The sequence below is a fragment of the Gastrolobium bilobum genome, unplaced genomic scaffold (assembly GCF_033153095.1).
Source record: "Gastrolobium bilobum isolate Gb01-03AN ecotype WA unplaced genomic scaffold, APGP_CSIRO_Gbil_v1 utg5316, whole genome shotgun sequence".
Lineage (NCBI taxonomy): Eukaryota > Viridiplantae > Streptophyta > Magnoliopsida > Fabales > Fabaceae > Gastrolobium > Gastrolobium bilobum.
In genome coordinates, this window is record NW_026895740.1 from 1 (window position 1) to 19,585 (window position 19,585).

General features: G+C 34.6%; 2 protein-coding genes across 2 annotated transcripts; both read right to left on the reverse strand.

Moving 5' to 3' along the window:
- Positions 1-1,716: 1,716 nt before the first annotated feature.
- LOC133295356 (uncharacterized mitochondrial protein AtMg00860-like) lies at positions 1,717-2,109 on the reverse strand. The gene has a single exon (XM_061494188.1). It carries the CDS (start codon positions 2,107-2,109, stop codon positions 1,717-1,719), a length of 393 nt encoding a protein of 130 aa, XP_061350172.1.
- Positions 2,110-2,713: 604 nt separating this feature from the next.
- LOC133295366 (uncharacterized) lies at positions 2,714-4,306 on the reverse strand. The gene has a single exon (XM_061494192.1). It carries the CDS (start codon positions 4,304-4,306, stop codon positions 2,714-2,716), a length of 1,593 nt encoding a protein of 530 aa, XP_061350176.1.
- Between the last annotated feature and the right edge of the window lie 15,279 nt (positions 4,307-19,585).

Here is a 19,585-nt window from a genome sequence, read left to right on the forward strand (position 1 = left end):
CGCAAAATTAGAATCACGTACTCAATTAAAGAGTTCCGGGTAGCGATTCCGAATATCGTCTTCACGCTCCCAAGTGGCTTCATATGCAGATTTATTGTTCCATAGCACTTTCACCAACGGTATCTCCTTGGAATGAAGTTGCTTGATTGACCTCTCGAGAATTTGGAATGGTTGAACAGGGTACGTCATATTTTTCTCTAATTCTACTTCTTCTAGCTTTAGTACTTGGGATGGATCAGAGATATATCTTCTCAACTGAGACACATGGAAGACGTTATGAATTCCCGACAAATTAGGCGGTAACGCCAATCGATAAGCTGATTCTCCAATCCTGTCCAAGATAAGGTATGGTCCCAAGTACCGCAGACTCAACTTCTTCGTTCCCATTCTCCTGCCGAGTCCAGATGTGGGTGTGATTCTCAGAAACACGTGGTCTCCCACTTCAAAAGATAGGGGTTTATGACGATTGTCATAGTAACTTTTCTGCCTCGCCTGGGCTTTTTGCATATTTTCCTTGATCCTCTGTACCTGCTCTGAAGTTTCTTGAATCATGTCGGACCCTAAAATACTTCGCTCACCAACTTCTACCCAACATAAAGGAGATCTGCATTTCCTCCCGTACAAAGCTTCATACGGTGCCATTCTGATGCTGGAATGAAAACTATTATTGTAGGCAAACTCCACCAAAGGAAGATACTTGTCCCAACTGCCTCCTTGTTCTAAAATACATGCTCGCAACATATCCTCCAGAACCTGAATAGTGCGTTCAGTCTGACCATCAGTTTGCGGATGATAAGCGGTACTTAACCTCAAATGGGTTCCGAGAGCCCGTTGAAAAGACTCCCACAACTTAGAGGTGAACTTGGGTTCACGGTCACTAATGATACTGGTGGGAACTCCATGCAACTTCACAATCTCTCGATGATAAATCTGGGCAAGCCTTTCTGTGTTATACGTTGTTTAGACACTCAAGAAATGGGCTGATTTTGTAAGCCGATCAACAATTACCCATATGGCATCAAATCCTTCTCGCGTCCAAGGAAGTCCCACTACAAAGTCCATGGCAATACCATCCCATTTCCACTTGGGAATTTCTAGAGGTTGAAGAAGTCCCGACGGTTTCTGATGTTCGTACTTCACTTTCTGACAGGTTAAGCATCGAGCTACATATTCGGCAATATCACATTTCATACTCGGCCACCAAAATGAAGTCTTTAAATCATGATACATTTTAGTGGATCCAGGATGAACGGTATAGTTACTCTTATGAGCTTCTTGCAAAACTTCTTGAAACCGACCTTGAAACCTCAGCATTTTATTTTCATCCCAAATGATACCTTGGTAACCAGCTAATTTATGAACTAGTTCCTCATCTCTTTGAGCTCTCTTTATTCTACGAAGTAACTCATTCTCAACTTTGATTCTGCCCAACCTTATTCCACGCCTTCTTCTGATAACAGACAAGTTCAGATCCTGAAAAGCTTCAAGTAGTTTTAATTCTTCTATTATCAGGATTGCAGAATGAAGAGTCTTATGGCTCAAAGCATCAGCTACTACATTTTCCTTGCCTGGATGATACTTGAGTTCAAATTCATAATCTTTCAAGAATTCCATCCACCGTCGTTGCCTCATGTTTAGTTCCTTCTGATCAAACAAATACTTCAGACTCTTGTGATCGCTGAAGACATCAAATTGCGAACCATACAGATAATGTCTCTAGATCTTTAGTGCGAACACTATAGCTTCCAACTCCAGATCATGAGTAGGATACTTTTCCTCATGTGGCTTTAATTGTCGTGACGCATAGGCTACAACCATATGGTCTTGCATCAACACACAACCAAGGCCCTTCAGAGAAGCCTCACAATATACTTCAAACTTTCTGGTTAGGTCCGGAATAGTAAGCACAAGAGCACTGGTCAATCTACCTTTTAGCTCCAAGAAACATTCTTCACAAGCGTCAGTCCACTCAAAAGGCATTCCCTTCCGAGGGAGACGGGTGAGTGGTTGTACTAATTGAGAGAAATTCTGGATGAATCTACGATAATAACCTGTGAGTCCCAAGAAACTCCTCACTTCAGTTACGGTCTTAGGTCGCTCCCAATTCATTACTGCTTCCACTTTGTTGGGATCCACAGCAACTCCTTCGGCTGAAATTATGTGACCTAAAAAGTGGACTTCATTTAACTAGAACTCACACTTCGACCACTTGGCATACAACTATTTCTCCTTAAGGATTTGTAAAACTATCCTCAAATGTTCAGCGTGCAGTTCTTCATTGGTGGAATAAATCAGAATGTCATCAATAAATACAATGACAAACTGATCTAAGAATGGGTGAAAGATACGGTTTATATAATCCATGAAGACTGCTGGAGCATTAGTAAGCCCAAACGGAATCACCTGATATTCATAATGACAATAACGAGTCGTGAATGTCGTTTTCAGAATGTCCTCTGGCTTAACCCTAATTTGATGATATCCCGATCTCAGATCTATTTTTGAAACACCCTAGCACCTCTCAACTGGTCCATCAGATCATCAATTCTAGGAAGCGAATATTTATTCTTTACTGTCACCTTGTTCAGTTGACGATAATCTACACACAAACGTAGACTACCATCCTTCTTCTTGATAAGAATAGCTGGAGCACCCCATGGAGACGTACTGGGTCTGATGAATTCTTTTGACAAAATCTCTTCTATTTGTTTCTTCAGTTCTCGAAGTTCCAGTGGTGCCATACGGTAAGGAGAAATGAAATAGGTCCAACTCTAGGAAGAATTTCAATGGGAAATTCTATCTCCTGATGAGGAGGTAGTCGAGGAATTTCATCAGGAAACACCTCCACGAACTCATTAACCACAAGAATATTTTGAAGTTGGGTATCAACCGTATTCTCAAACTCAATTAACAACAAATACCCTTCAGCTCCCCGAAGGAGTTCTTTTCTAATTTGCAATAAGGAAATAGTAGCAAAGAACTGAGAATTACCATCTTTAGAAGGAACGATGACCTTTCCTGCTTGACAATCCAGGGTTATTCCATTTTTTGCTAGCCAGTCCATACCGATAATCACCTCAAGACTGAATACCGGTAGAACCACTAAATTCACTGTACAAGTCCTTTCTTCAAATTGTAGAATACAACCCCTGCAGATTTCTGTTGCAGTACAAGATCCTCCAGTAGGAGTACTGATTTGCAACTCATAAGGTAAGGGAGTTGGGGTGAGACCTAGTCTCATTGCAGTGTGCCCTACAATAAAAGAACCTGATGCTCCAGAATCAAAGATAACAGAAAGAGGATAACCATTCAAGATTACATTACCTTGGATCCGATTCGGATACTTTTGAGCTTCATTGACATCGAGGGTGAACACCCGAGCTTGAGTAGGAGGCTGATTCGCATTCTGTGGGCAATTAGAAATAAAGTGCCTCGGTTGTCCACACCTGTAGCACAAATTATTCCTGCGTCGGCATACACCAGTATGATTCTTCCCATAAGTGGCACAAGCATTGGGACCCTGTCGTCCGGCTGATGATTGTCTCGGAGCAGTATTCTTCTTAAAGTTTCCAGTCCGAGGTTGCAACTGAGGACCCTTGCCTCTATTCATTCCAGTAACCTTTCTGAAGAACCGACCAACTCTACTTCCTCCTTGTGATTGCACTGGCTGTTTAGACAAAGCCTTGGCTTCATTTATAATCTCTTCTGCTTGCCGACTCTGATTAATCAATTCAGGAAGAGTACGAATTGCTGAAGTCAAAACAAGTTTGCGAATCTCCGGATGCAGTCCACTTTCATACTTTTCCATCTGCCATTCTTCATCATAAATGTTTCGATCAAAGTTAGCATACTCCATCAGCTGCCCAAACTTTGCAATATATTCATTAACAGTCATATTATCTTGCCGCAGTGCTAGAAGCTCCGTGTGTTTCATCCTCCTCATAGCCTTAGGAAAATATTTGTCAAGAAAGACCCGTCTGAACACCTCCCAAGTAAGATCAACATGCTGAGCTCGAAGTAAAGCCCTTGCACTCGTCCACCAAGTTAATGCTTCATCAACCAACTGATACGAGGCATAGTCAACCTTGTGAGCTTCAGGACACCCCATACATTCAAAGATGTATTCAATCATCTGTAACCATCTTGCTGCCATCTCAGGATTATCTCCTCCTTCAAATGTAGGTGGCTGAAAATTTCGGAAGTCTTTCAACCTCCGCCTAGCAATCTCCTCAGCATTGTCATGCATTTGGGGTTGGTTAGGATTTTGATTTCTATATTCCCTCCACTCTTGATTCATACCTGCCATGTTTCTGCACTCACAATACCACGAAATGAGTTGATCAGACTCACCGCAAGATGTACATGACAGCAATTCCAAGTAGGTACTCGAGTTCTAATCAGATAAGTTAACAATGCATATGTTCTTATCACCGAATAATTCTAACATTTTAATCCTACCAATTACCACAACTTAAACGAATCATTCAACATATGCCAATCATGATTCAGACAATCCATTAATTTAATTCTAACATACAACAGCCAGCAAACAATTCGACAATCATACTCAAACAGCAAACAATTCAACAATCATATACAAACACCATGAATCAAAACTGCTCTGATACCATTTAGTGTGACACCCTCCCCTGTATGCATCCAAGGGAGATGCCTGCTAAAACCGATTAGAGTCGCAACGTTAACATATTCAATTATGAAAATGCATTTTGAAGTCACAAATAAAATCTTGTCTTGAAATTGGGTTTCATATGGAAAATAGCTAGTAATTTCATAAAAGCTTTTGATGCTGAAATTGTAAATTTCCCAGAAAACCTATTTGTCTTGAAAAAACCATATAAAATCGAGTTTACAAGCTTTTGAAATTTTTATTTGACACGAAGAAAGTAGACATCTGGGGCTTTATGTACATATAAAATTTATCTCGTTAGGAGATATGTAACCCCAGAAACAGAACTCGCAAGATGCACAAAAATATAGAGTAAAAATCCGAATTTAAATCAGGCAGAATTTGTCTTGGCAAGTCAAGTACCAGAGTTACATAAGTTACATGCAAAACATAAAAATCAAAATACAGCGAAGCATGTCACGTTTCCAACATTGCCGGTCTCTCAAAATATTACATCATGATTAGAAATTTAACACTCCAAAACAGCCAAAAACAGCAGACACATAGTAATGACTCAAAGAGAATTTGCCATGAAATCACGTCATGAAATACTTCTTCTTCCTCCTGCAATTTTATAAAAATTGAGCCCAAAAGGGGTGAGAAAAATTCCAGTAGTGTGATAGAAAAACCAATAATGCAACAGTATTAGTTTAGTTGCAGAATTTCCAAAATTGTCACATCCTCAAATAATTACCGAACAGATACTAAAATGCAACAGAATGCGTATATAACGCCAGAATTTGTATCTTCATAGCACTAAAGTGCACATACTAGCTAACTATACTCAATGGAGATTCCATTTGGCCCTAGCAGAGGGGAATTCCAATTGAGGCCTATGCGAACTGAGCCACGGTTCCTTCTCCCTGGTACCTGAGGGATGCCTATATGATGTATGCTCAAACATATGCTTTCTTTCACAATTTTACGGTTTCCAAAACTGCATGAACAATTATGCATGTTATGCTGTAATTTGCTTCACACACATGACAATATGATTAATGCATGATGTTCATGAGCATGACAAAAAAAATCAGAATCAGAAAATCATAGTTCACATGACTATGCTACCAAAATTTCGAACATGGTGTCTCCAAAACAGAATTCCAATAAGTCCTCTCCAAAGGCAGATTATAAATATTTTCCAACAGAATTTATATGAGACACATGAGCAACAATTCAAAAATTCATGAACTAAACTAACAGTCACAAAAGATCAATCCACCAAACACTTACATTGATGCTTACAAATTTTTTACCAAAGGTGTCACCAAATCAATCCACTCCCTTAGAGGTTTGCGCACCTAACAAATATATACCAAGTCAGAATTTTATTTTATGTTATCCTATACATCACATGCAAATTTCCATTCTTCTAAATTCTCGGATTTAGTCGGGTTTCAATGCTTCAATTACTAATTAATTTTTCTGACTCATATTTAGTTTTACCAATTGTTTCCAAGAGACAAAACCAAGGGTTTCCTATGCATGTAGATTCGGTTTTTTTACCCATCAACTAGGTGCTTATAATTTTCATTTACATAACCTTCTCTACAAAGCTTATGAGTGTGCTAATGAGGCCTTTAAGCATGTTGTCCATGTAGATTTCACACATGCAAGGCATGACAATACAATAGTCCAAAGAAACAGTCCCGAAATCCATGGAGAGCTTATCTTTCAAGCTCAAAATCGGCCTTGGGCTTGCCTGCACCAAGAGGTTTATGTTGTTCTCCAACTAGGCAGAAACGGGGGAAAGGAGAATGACAAGCGTATGTCCTCCTTGAATGTATATAAGGCCGAAATAGTGAGGGAAAAGGAGAGCATGGTTTCCGATTTTATACCTCTTGTATGAACCCAAAATGCTCCCAAATCGGTCAAGGGGATAGCCACCAAGAGATGAGCAACACTCTCACCCTCCTACTCTCCAAGACTCATGTTTTCAGCTGCATGCAAAGGGGAAAAACTCCTTTAAAAAAAACGAAAGGAGCATGAGGGAACAGGGAAGTAGAGAAAACACAATACCTCCTTGAATGTTGATGCTCGGCCGAACAAGAGAAAGAGAAGGAAAAGTATACTTAGGTGTTTTGATTCTTTTCCTAAGGAGTTTGCGGCTAAGTGAAGAAGATGACAGGAAAGGTATGCAAGCTTAGGTTTTCTTGTGTTCCTCTATGATGCTTGCGGCTGGTGGAAGGGTGGAGGATGAAAGGAATGCAAGCTTGGGTGATAGGTTGTTCACTTGGTAGCTTGCGGATTTGAAGAGGGAATGAGAGTGATGAGGCTGAGTTTGATTCTGATTAATGATGATAAGTATTCAGCTTTGTTTTTCTCCTCACTAAGCGCACATTGAAAGGATAAGGGTGGTAAGAGAGTTGCTCTTGACCAATAAAGAAACATGCATTCAGATTGCTTTCCTCTCATAGGGCGCATGTGAGGGAGATAAGGCTGACCTGATGTTGGTCACAATTACAAGTAATCAGAATTTTTTTCTCCCTTCACTAGGCGCATGATGATGGAGAGATAAGGTTGGATAGATGTTTTGCTTCTTATCCCATGAGGAGTAGCCATAGATTAAGAGTAGGAACAGTGTGAGCTGACTAAAGTCCTCAATTGAGTGACTTGGGCCGTCGCCCATGGAAGGAAATTTGGGTCAAAAGTTAACTTCCTAATGGATCTATTACCTCATGTAATCCACTAAGTAGTACTTAGGATTTTTGTATGTATTAATAAAAAAATTAATCCTATCCTAATTATACATGTAATTCGAATTCAAGACATGCATCCACTTTCCTAATTGCCATTTAAATAACTTCCTAATTATGCGGGATATTACAACTGTCATCTTTAACTTAATTTCACAATATGGCTTTAATTCTTTTAATTAGACTTCTACTCTAATTTTTTATTCATTCATTATACTTTCCATCAATAAATTCGTAAGCACATAACTCATAGGCTGGGGTCATTATACTTGACTCAAAGTGAAGTGGATTGGTGGCTTAGCTTACAGGTTGGGTTTTTGTTCTTCATTTAAAGCATAGTTTTGGGGCATCCTTAGAGGATTAGAAAAGGATTGAAATAATGGTAACAAGAAAGTTATCTTGGAGAGTGATTCGCTTATGGTGATCACTAGGCTCATCAGTGTGGTGTAGTAGTCTGTGAGGTGCAACTGCTATCTCGTGTACGGACATGGTTGCAAAAGGATTAGCAGGTTCATCTCCGACATACTTTTAGGGAAGATAATGTGTGCTGACTGAATGACCAACTTCTTGCTCGACTCCATAGATCAAGCAGAACATATATTTTTTATAGATCCTCTTAGTGGTATTTATTTGTTGTACATGACAGACGTTGCTTTTCTGGGGAAGAAATGTGCTGACTGCCTCTCTTGTTAGGGCTAGTTGTTTTTTTTTCTTTGTTGGGCCTTAGGGTCGTTTTGTTTACCAAAAAGAAAAAAATTAATAACAAGATAATCTTCTCAAATCTCAAAATTCTAGCGTAACTTTAAGTCAGATTATTTCTTGAAGGAGGTTATATTTACAATCTCTTATAATTAAATTTTAATTGTTGATTTCTATAATCTAACTGTTATAATTTATAATTTTATTGTGTCATACTTATTAACTAATTATTAATTTTTAATAAATTCTAACTATCAGATTAAGGGAAATTAATGATTAAAATCTAATTACAAGAGATTATAAGCGAAAAAATGTTATAAATATAATATTCCTCTTCTTTCTGTTTTCGGGGCAGGTCTCGGGATTAAATCTTTAAATCTCTTCCAAAGATGGAATTGAGGAGGATCGAATATATGCTCTCACATCCACCTGCTCAGTTTCCTGACGCCAACTGAGCTACTATCATTTGTTCCTTCCTCTTCTTTAAATCACATAATTAAAAAAAAAAACTCTTGAAACCCCCTTTACGAGGAAACAATAAATGGGAAAAGTGACCCATTTTGCCACTTTTTTTTTATAAAAAAATATTCAATTGTCACATGAACAGTAAAATTTTTAAAGTGTCACGCGCAAGAATGCACGGACACGGCTTTTTTTAAAATTTTGCGTGTCAGACACATGTTTCCGACACGCGGTCAATGGCCCGATACATGTTTTCGACATGCGGTCAACTTTTTTCGACACGCAGTCAACGCTCTGACACGTTTTTTTTAAGGTCCATATTTTATTTTATTAACTAAAAATGAAAATTAATTTATAAGTCAATTTTTTTCTGTTATGGAATTTGACATAAAAAATTAACAAGGTATGAAAAATTACTTTTGCTTTATATTTATGTTATGGAATTTATATATTTAATTGGTTATTATTATGGACTGTTTTATGTATTAAATATAAATTATATTATATATATTAAAATATTATTTAATTTCAAAACGTCTCCTAACGTGTCGAAATATGACATTCTTTAGAATTAACGTGTCGGTGCATCATAGGTCACGCGTACAAGTTCGCTATAGCAGATAGCAAACTTAGTTTGCTGATTTTTTGTGGCTACCTAATTTGCTATTGATAACAGCTATGATGCACGGACACAGACACTGGACACAGGACACGACACGACACGCTAACACGTTAATTCTAAAAAATGTCATATTTTGACACGTTGGGACACATTTTGATATTAAATAAAAAATTTAATATATATAATATAATTTATATTTTATACATATAAGAATCCATAATAAGTCATATAACCAATCAAATATTTAAATTTCATAACATAAATATAAATATAAATAATTTTTCGTACTTTGTTAATTTTTTTGTCAAATTTTATAACAGAAAAAAATTAATTTATGAATTATTTCTTTTATATTTAGTTAACAAAATAAAATTAAGATTTTAAAAAAAAAAAAACGTGTCCGAGCGTTGTCCGTGTGTCGAAAAAAATTGACTGTGTCGGAAAACGTGTCGGAACGTGTCAAAGAGTTGACCGCGTGTCCCCAAATATTGACCGCTTGCCAGACGCGTGTCCGAGCGTGTCCGTATCGGACACGTGTCCAACACGCAAATTTTAAAAAAAACTTCGTGTCCGTGCTTTGGAGGATAACAGCGAGTTAGGTGGTCAAAATGTCAATCTACTCTAAACATAAGTAGGACAAGTGGCAGTCTCTCTCGCGTTCGTTGTACCCTCTAACAAACTTGGGGTGCACTGTAGCCAATGAAGTATAACAGAGATTGGATATGAGTTACTAACCAAGTACAAAACTATTAATTATAACGTACTATAATGTTTAGCGTAAAAGTTTGGTGATCCAGTGTTCATATTAGAAAAAGGTGAAAAATATTAGGATTTGTATTCTCTCATATGAAAAAATGATCATGTGATTATGTTATTTAATCACAATTATTAATTTAAAAATCACATATTTTTCTGTCTTATCTCATCATCAATGAGTGATTATGATCAAATATTATGATAACATAATCATTTTTTCACATGAGAGGATCCAAATTCTAAATATTATGATATAAAAAAAAGCGAATGTGTTTGATCAGTAAAAAAACTAATTAATTACCAAACGCATTTAATGTAAAATTAAAAAATACTATCCGTTATTTTTCGTCCATCTAACGGTTATCATTTATTTGAAATTAATAATTAATTAATTGGTATAACTCAATAAATTATTATCATTAGATAGTCGTAAATCAGCGGTTAAGATGAGAAGTAAGATTTCTCAATCTTACACCAGAGTCGAAAGATCCCTTCCCATCTATTATATATATTTTGTAAAATTATGAATGCATATTTTTATTCATATATTATATTTATAATTTATTTTATATTTATAAAAAGTTAAATTTATTCCCATCCTAAATTTTATATATTTGCAATAAGATTAGTGGATGCATCTTCATCTTTATTAGTTTTTTTTCTTTTTATTAATATTATTCTATGTCTTTGTTATCTTTTTTTATTAACTCTTGTAGCTTTGAATTTTAGTTAAAAATTCATATGTATTTTAAAATCTTGTAAATTTATATTATTAATCTCAAATAAATGATAATCATTTGATCGACAAAAATCAACGCCTGAGATGGAGAGTAAGACTTATAAGTCTTACACTGAAGTCAAAACATCCCTCCCCATTAATTTTATATATTATATAAAATTATGAATGCATATTTTTATTATTATATTATATTTATAATTTATATTTTATTCATAAAAAGATAAGTTTATATATTATGTATATTTTTTAAATAATGAGACTTTTTTCCTAGAGGTGTTCCATTCCTAAATTTTTGATTTTTGCAATAAGATTAGTGTATGCATCTTCATCTTTATTAGTTTATTTCTTTTTATTAATATTATTGTATTTCTTTGTCATCTTTTTTATTAACTCTTTCAATTTTGAATTTTTATTAAAAATTCGTATGGTATTGTAAAATCTTGTAAACTTATATTATTAATTTTAAATAAATGATAATCATTTGATTGACGAAAATTAACGTATGAGATGGGAAGTAAAACTTATAAGTCTTACATCGAAGTCAAAACATCCCTCCCCATTAATTATATTTATTATTTAAAATTATGAATGCATATTTTTATTAATATATTATATTTATGATTTATTTTATGGGAAAAGTGTTTGTCATTTTAAATGACATAACACTCAGTCCTTTTAAGAGAGAGACACACACAGAAAAAAAGTTTTTATTTAAATTCTAAATTAAAAATAATCACCTATTTTCTCTCTCCCATGATTTCCATTTTTCTGTGTCTATCTTTGTCCTAAAATGACATAACTTATATCATTTAAAATGACAAACACCAAACCTTTATTTTATATACTCATAAAAAGTTAAGTTTATATATTATATATATTTTAAGGGTTCGCTTTTTCTGCATTTACTGCAGATAAGTTATCTGCAGCAAGCTCAATACGACGTCGTTTTGGGACAGAAATCATGGTATTTTTGTAATTTTAATTTATTTCAGGATTATAATAGTCTTTATATTTATAATTTGTTAAGATTTCAATACGAAAATGACGTCGTTGTCGAAATAAATGCAGATAACTTATCTGCACTGCAGAAACATTTTCCCATATTTTAAATAATGAGATTTTTTTTTCATAGAGGTGTTCTCATCTTAAATTTTTTATATTTGCAATAAGATTAGTGGATGCATCTTCATCTTTATTCGTTTATTTCTTTTTATTAATCTATATATATAAAGGAGAGTTCAATGTTGGAAACTTCGCTGATGTGTCACTCCCTGCTTAATTCTGAAAATTGTGTTCACACTACATGGCATATAAAAACTTTCCTTTGGTAAATTGGAAAAAAAATTTCTTTTAAAAATTGAATTTTATTTTTTAAATCGAAAAATAAATGACCATTTGTGGTGGCAGACAAGGCATTGAATGTCCCACTGCCCATCACATTGGAATTGGTCAGCTGATTTAATTGCTTTTTACATTGGAATTTTGAAATTCGAATTTTGATTGCTCATTTAATTAGAATGACTCATCTGATCTAAAATTTGAATTTTGAAATGGAATGACTCAGCTGTTTTAATTGCTCATCTGATCTAAAAATTCGAATTTTGAAATGGAATGACTCAGTTGTTTTAATTTCTTTTCACATTGGAATTGCTCATCTGATCTTAAAATTTGAATTTTGAAATGGTTTCAAATTTTGAATTTAAAATATGCATGGTGGGAAAAGATTTGGAGAGTTTTGGGTGACATATAAAGGAGAGTTCAATGTTGGAAACTTGGTTGATGTGTCACTCCCTGCTTAATTCTGAAAATTGTGTTCACACTATATGGCATATAAAAACTTTCCTTCTTTAGTAAATTGGAAAAAGAATTTCTTTTAAAAATCAATTTTTTTTAAATCGAAAAATAAATGACCATTTGTGGTGGCAGACAAGGCATTGAATGTCTCACTGCCCATCACATTGGAATTGGTCAGCTGATTTAATTGCTTTTTACATTAGAATTTTGAAATTTGAATTTTGATTGCTCATTTAATTGGAATGACTCATCTGATCTAAAATTCGAATTTTGAAATGGAATGACTCAGCTGTTTTAATTGCTCATCTAATCTAAAAATTTCAAATTTTGAAATGGAATGACTCAGCTGTTTTAATTGCATTTTACATTGAAATTGCTTATCTGATCTAAAATTCGAATTTTGAAATGGTTTCAAATTTTGAATTTAAAAAAATATGTATAATTAATGTAAAAGAATTTAAAATATAAATTTTAATAAAAATTTACATCTATGATTCTGTAAAAAATAAATTATTAAAATTTAATCACTATAAAAATGAATGACCATCCAGCTCCTACATCGCAAAAAGATATTTGCCATTAAATATTTGTACTTGATATTTATGGTGATTTAAACCACGCAAAATGGGAAAAAAAATAATAGTGAAGTGTAAAAATATTCAAACATAACCTTCTTTTTCATCAAGCAAATGTCAAATCAGCTATGTACCAAAATAATAATAATAATAATAATAATTTAAGCCAACTTGGCAACACTTTAATTTGATCATAGCTGATTTGACATTTTCTTGATGAAAAAGAAGGCCACCTTGAATTGAAAATTCTATAAATAATCTTGGGATAATTTCTCTACTTTTAAAAATTTCCCTCTATTAGCACAAATAAATATATGGGTTCGCTTTTTCTATAGTCAATGTAGATAACTTATCTACATTGAGTCCAAAATGACGTCGTTTTGAGGCAAAAATCAAGTTATTTTTGTAATTGTAATTTATTTTAGGGTTATAATAGTATTTTTCATTATAATTTTTTAATTTTTCAACTCAAAACGACGTCGTTTTGGGAGCAAATGTAGATAACTTATCTACATTCACTTTAGACACATTGAAGCCTATAAATATTTAGACTAAAAATTTATAAAATGCATAATTTACTTAAAAACTATTTAGATTCTCATAAAATATAATGATATCAGTAGTAAATCATAGATTTGTTGAAGTATACCGTTTTCATGATCAACTTGCATTAGTAACTCCCACTATTTTCTCAATCGTAAATTGAAAGGCCATCTTTTAATTTTTCTACAAAATAAAAATAAAAGATAATGTAATAATTTCGTGAAGATTACGATACCATTATTTCTATGGAAAATATAATCTATTTATTATAAGCACACGCACTAAACAACGCATGGAAGGAAGTATGCGTATTGTAATAATTGCATCCTTTTACAATGATCCACGCATAGCCTAGGAAATGATGTTAATGAATGAATGAAGATAGCAATGAAAAGATAACAATTAATATGAAAATAGAAATATGGGAATAGATATATATATATATATATATATATATATATATATATATATATATATATATGCACACACACACACACTAAGATAGTGTTCTTCCCAAAAGTTATTAGGAGATAGCCGCTATCAAATGAAATAAAAGGGAAAATGTGAATTTACTCTCCATTTCGATTTTCTTCTCATTCCTTGAAAGTTGAAATCATAGAGGAACAAGATTTTTAAAGCTAATTCTTCTGTGTATTTCCTCACTCTTTTGAAATTCTAATTCTGAATTGATTTCAAATTTTGGATTTTAATTTTAAATTTCAAATTGTAATGTTGGGAAATGATTTGGAAATAAAAAATTAAATAAATAATAATTTCTTTTAAAAATCGAAATAAAAAATCAATAGAAAACTAAGTTAGTCATTTATGGTGGCAGACAACTCATTCAATGTCCCACTTATTTGTAAGTTGGAATTACTCAGCTCTTTTAAATGCTTTCTACATTGGAATTGCTCACTCTTTTGAAATTCGAATTCTAAATTGATTTCAAATTTTGGATTTCAATTTTAAATTTCAAATTGTAATGGTGGGAAAGGATTTGGAAATAAATAACAATTTCTTTTAAAAATCGAAATAAAAATCAATGAAAAAATTAAGTTAATCATTTATGGTGGCAGACAACTCATTCAATGTTCTACTGATTTGTACATTGGAATTACTTAGCTCTTTTAAATGCTTTCTGCATTGGAAATGCTCACTCTTTTGAAATTCGAATTCTGAATTGATTTCAAATTTTGAATTTCAACTCTTCTAAATTTTGAATTTATGTTTAAATTTGAATTTTGGATTTGAATTTTTAACTTTGTAATGATGGAAAAACTTTTAGAAAATTGTGTGGCAGACAACTCATTTAGGGTGTGCATGACAACCTTCCCGAAATCAATTCTTTTTTAATTTCTGTTCCCTGGAACAAAAATGGATAGGAAACTCGTTTGGTAAAATCGGTTTATTTTTTTGTTACCAGGATGAACCGGTTTAAATTTTGTGCTGGGAAATAGAAAAAAGAATCAAAAATTTTTTGCTTTTTTGTTCCCGGGCACAAAATGAGAAACACTTATCCCTCTCAATCACTCTCCACCATCGTACCACTAGTGTCGTCGTCACCACCTCACCACCACCTCCTCTATCACCACCACAACTGCCACCATCACCACCACCACCATCATTGCAACCACTGACGTCACTTCCACCATCGCCATCACACACCACTGCCACCACTCACATCTCCATCACTACCACCACCACGATGCCACCATTACCATCACCACCACGTCACCAACCACCACGACTATTGCTGCAGCCACTACCGCCACCACCACTGTCGTCGCTGCCGCCGCCACTAACCACTATCACCATCGTCACAGTCATTACAGTCACCACCACCACCATCGCCATCATTACACCACCCCCGCCACTACCATCACCACGCCATCGCCACCACCATTGTCACCTACCACCACCGCCACTGCCGCAGCCACTGCCACCACCACCATGATGCATTCACTGTTAGGAAATTATATTTTCTTATAATTATTGTGGGTCACATATTATATTAATAATTATATTGTGCTATTTATATATATTGGGTAAATTAAAGTGATCAATTAAATATTCCCAAATAGATTCCTAAGTGAGTATGGGCTGAATGAGTGGATACCGGTGTTGGGCCAACTAGGTATAATGGGAGCTTATTGGCCCAACAATAAAGATAAAAACACTATATAAGGGTTATGGTCCCCAATACGTCAAATCAACAACCCTAGTTTCTCTTCCCCATCAAGAGAGAGACGGCACACTAAGGAATTCGGTTTTAGGGTGATTTGACTGAGGAAGACTACAAACCCCAAGAGACAAGATCAAAGTTATTCCGCTGCAATAGAGACAGGTATGCCTCTACCTTTATGTTGTTCTTATTTTTCTTTATGATTTGGTATGATGGATCTTGGCTTGTAGGTGATAGTTATCACCATAAAGTTTAGAGGAATTAAAAATTCCAACAATTGGTATCAGAGCCATCATCATATTGAATTATGAGGGAATTAAGTTTTGTGATTTTTATATATGATTAATCATGAAAAGTTTTGCTTTATTGTCTTTTGGCATAAAATTTGTTATTTTTTGAACGTGGGTTCCATCTTATGTATTTTGTATTAGCTATGTAGTGTTATTTTTGTTCCATGACGGTGATTTTTTGGTTTTGGAACAAAAGCTACATTTTTTAGAAAAAACTAGGATTCACAGTTTAATAAGGGTTTATTATTTAAATTTTGAATCTGTGAATAGATGGAATGTTTGGAAGAATTTTGGCTTTATAATCGATGAGGTTTTGTTGTTTGAATTTTTTGAATAAACAATGAATTCTCTTAGAAAATTTTGAACTTACGGTTTGAAAGAAATCAAATGTTTAAGGTCTTTGGTTTTGGGGTTTTCCTTATATTTGATATTCTTTGTTAAAAGCTAAATATAATTTTTTTTTGGATATTATGCATCATTTTCAAGCTTTTATTTGAAAAGGCTTACATGTGCGTTGTTTGTGCATCATTTTTTAAGCCTTATAATGAATAGGTATTTATTGTTAATGGTATAAGGATAAAGTATGTATGTATATACATTGAGGATTGATAAAGAATAATTTTCTTTATTGTTGTTATTTTGGTTTTAAATGAGTTTATTATCCCTAAAGGTTTCTATTTGAAATTAAATATGATAGATTTGTCAGCCGCCACTGTGGCCAAATTTATAAAAGGTTAATTTGATTTCAAATAGGTTGGTCATATAAATATATTTTATTTATGCAAATATTAATCGGCCCACAGGAAGGTTATTGTTTGGCCAAATAACATATGTTGTGTGATCATGTGTGTGTTTATTGCTTATGTGAATAGTGATCGGCCCACAGAAAGGTTATTATTTGGCCAAGTAACAAACATACCTGTGGTAATAAATATGTGACAATTATCAAGAATTCTCCATGCAATTCATAGTCGGCCCACAGGAAGGCTATGATTTGACAAGACTTATTGTCAATGTTTGATTACTACATTAAGAGTACCACTTACAAGTTGATATTTTTGTCCACAGACTAAATATTAATGTTGTGCTAGGTATCTTATAATAAACTCATTTTACTTCGGATTATTTTTCTATATCGTGTATGAATATATATGATATGACATGTTATTAGTATGTTATCTTTTTTGGTTCTCTGTATAGTTTCTGCTACCGCTGCCAATTACGTTGCTCAAATGAATATGCTTCCAATGCTTAATGGGGCAAATTTCAAGCTGTGGAAAGAGAATATGGAAATGTTCTCGGTTGCATGGATCTCGACAATGTGCTAAGGACTGAGAAACCCACTTCCACTCAGGAAAATCCAAACACGGATAAAATTGAGAAGTGGGAACGCTCAAATCGCATGTGTCTGATGATCATGAAACGTTCCATTTCGGAGGCGTTTAGGGGCTCAATTGTTGAGACTACTGATGCCAAGTTGTTTCTGAAGGAACTCGAGCAATACTTTGCTCGAAATGAAAAGGCTAAAATTGGTCAAACCTTGTCCAAACTCATAAACATGAGGTATAAAGAAAAGGGAAACATAAGGGAGTGCATTATGGAAATGTCTAATCTTGCTGGAAAACTAAAGGCATTAAAGTTAGAGCTGCCCTCTGAGTTGCTCATGTACTTAGTTATTATCTCTCTTCCTGCACAATACGGTCAATTTGTGGTGAGTTATAACACTCAAAAGGAAAAATGGACTCTTAATGAGCTCATTTCTCACTGCGTGCAAGAGGAAAAGAGGTTACAGCGAGAGAAGACTGATAGTGCTCACTTGGCATCAACCTCTCAAGACAAGAAGAGAAAGAGAGCTAAGGATAATGCAGATACTTTGCCAAAGAAGCAAAAGAAGCAGGATCAGGAATTCACCTGCTTCTTTTGTAAGAAATCTGGACACATGAAGAAAGAGTGTTCCAAATACAAGGCATGGCGCGAAAAGAAGGGTATGACTCTCACTTTAGTTTGTTGGTACTGGTTCTGTGGCGCAAGCGTTTAGGTCATATCTCTAAACAGAGAATTCAGAGGCTTGTGACTGATGGAATTCTTGAACCCCTTGATCTGGATGATTTTGAGGTGTGCATTGAATGCATAAAGGGGAAACAGACAAACATAAGGAAAATAGGTTCAAACAGAGCTTCAGACGTCTTAGAATTGATTCATACGGATATTTGTGGACCATTTCCTATAGCCTCTTGGAATGGTCAACAATACTTTATCACATTCATAGACGACTATTCAAGATTTGGATACCTATATTTGATTAGTCATGGTGAGGAGTATGCTTAGTCATTCTTCATTGCCAGAATCACTTTGGGGAGAAGCACTAAAGACTGCAGTTTATATCCTTAATAGGGTTCCCAGCAAAGTAGTGACAAAAACCCCTTATGAGCTATGGAATGGAAAGAAACCTAGCATAAGGCATTTACACATTTGGGGTTGTCCAGCAAAAGCAAGGCCTTATAGGCCAAAAAGTGCCATTAAGGAGATCCACTAGAGAAAGGAGAAATGCAATTCCGGATGATTATATTGTGTTTCTTCAAGAGCATGAAAATATTTTAAGCTTGAAGGAAGATGATCCAATCAACTTCCAACAAGTCTTAGAAAGCTCTAATGCTCATAAATTGATTGATGTCATGAAAGATGAGATGCAATCTATGAAAGACAACGACGTTTGGGATCTTATTGAGTTGCCTAAAGGTGCGAAACCCATTGGTTGTAAATGGATATTTAAAACCAAAAGGGATTCAAATGGCAACATCAAAAGATATAAGGCACGTCTAGTTGCTAGAGGTTTCACTCAGAAAGAAGGCATAGACTATAAATAGACTTTCTCTCCGGCTTCTACGAAGGACTCTTTTAGGACAATAATGGCGCTTGTGGCTCATTTGGATTTGGAGCTACATCAGATGGACGTAAAGACAGCGTTTCTCAATGGTAACATTGATGAGACAATTTATATGGTGCAACCAAATAACTTTGTATTGGGAGATTCGAAGTCTATGGTTTGCAAATTGAAAAAGTCCATCTATGGCCTTAAGCAAGCTTCTCGTCAATGGTACCACAAATTCCATCAGGTTATTATCTCCTATGGCTTTGAGGTGAACTTAGTGGAAGATTGTGTGTATCATAAGTTCAGTGGGAGTAAATTCGTATTCCTGATATTATATGTTGATGATATCTTACTTGCCAATAGCGATGTAGGCTTATTGCATGAAACCAAGAAACTTCTCATTAAATTTTTTGAGATGAAGGGCCTTGGTGATGCATCTTTTATCTTAGGAATACAGATACTTCGAGATCGCGCTCAAGGTATCCTACGGTTATCACAAAAGGCCTACATTGAAAAGATTTTGGATAGATTTGGCATGAAGGATTGTACGTCAGGAGATACGCCCATATCTAGGGGAGACAAGTTTAGTTTTGCCTAATGCCCTAAAGGTAAGCTTGAGATGATAGAAATGACAAAGGTACCTTATGCTTCGGTAGTAGGAAGCCTTA

What these genes read in the sequence shown, in the direction of transcription:
- LOC133295366 (XM_061494192.1), bottom strand. Translation starts at nt 4,306, where the DNA reads ATGGCAGGTATGAATCAAGAGTGGAGGGAATATAGAAATCAAAATCCT.
- LOC133295356 (XM_061494188.1), bottom strand. Translation starts at nt 2,109, where the DNA reads ATGAATTGGGAGCGACCTAAGACCGTAACTGAAGTGAGGAGTTTCTTG.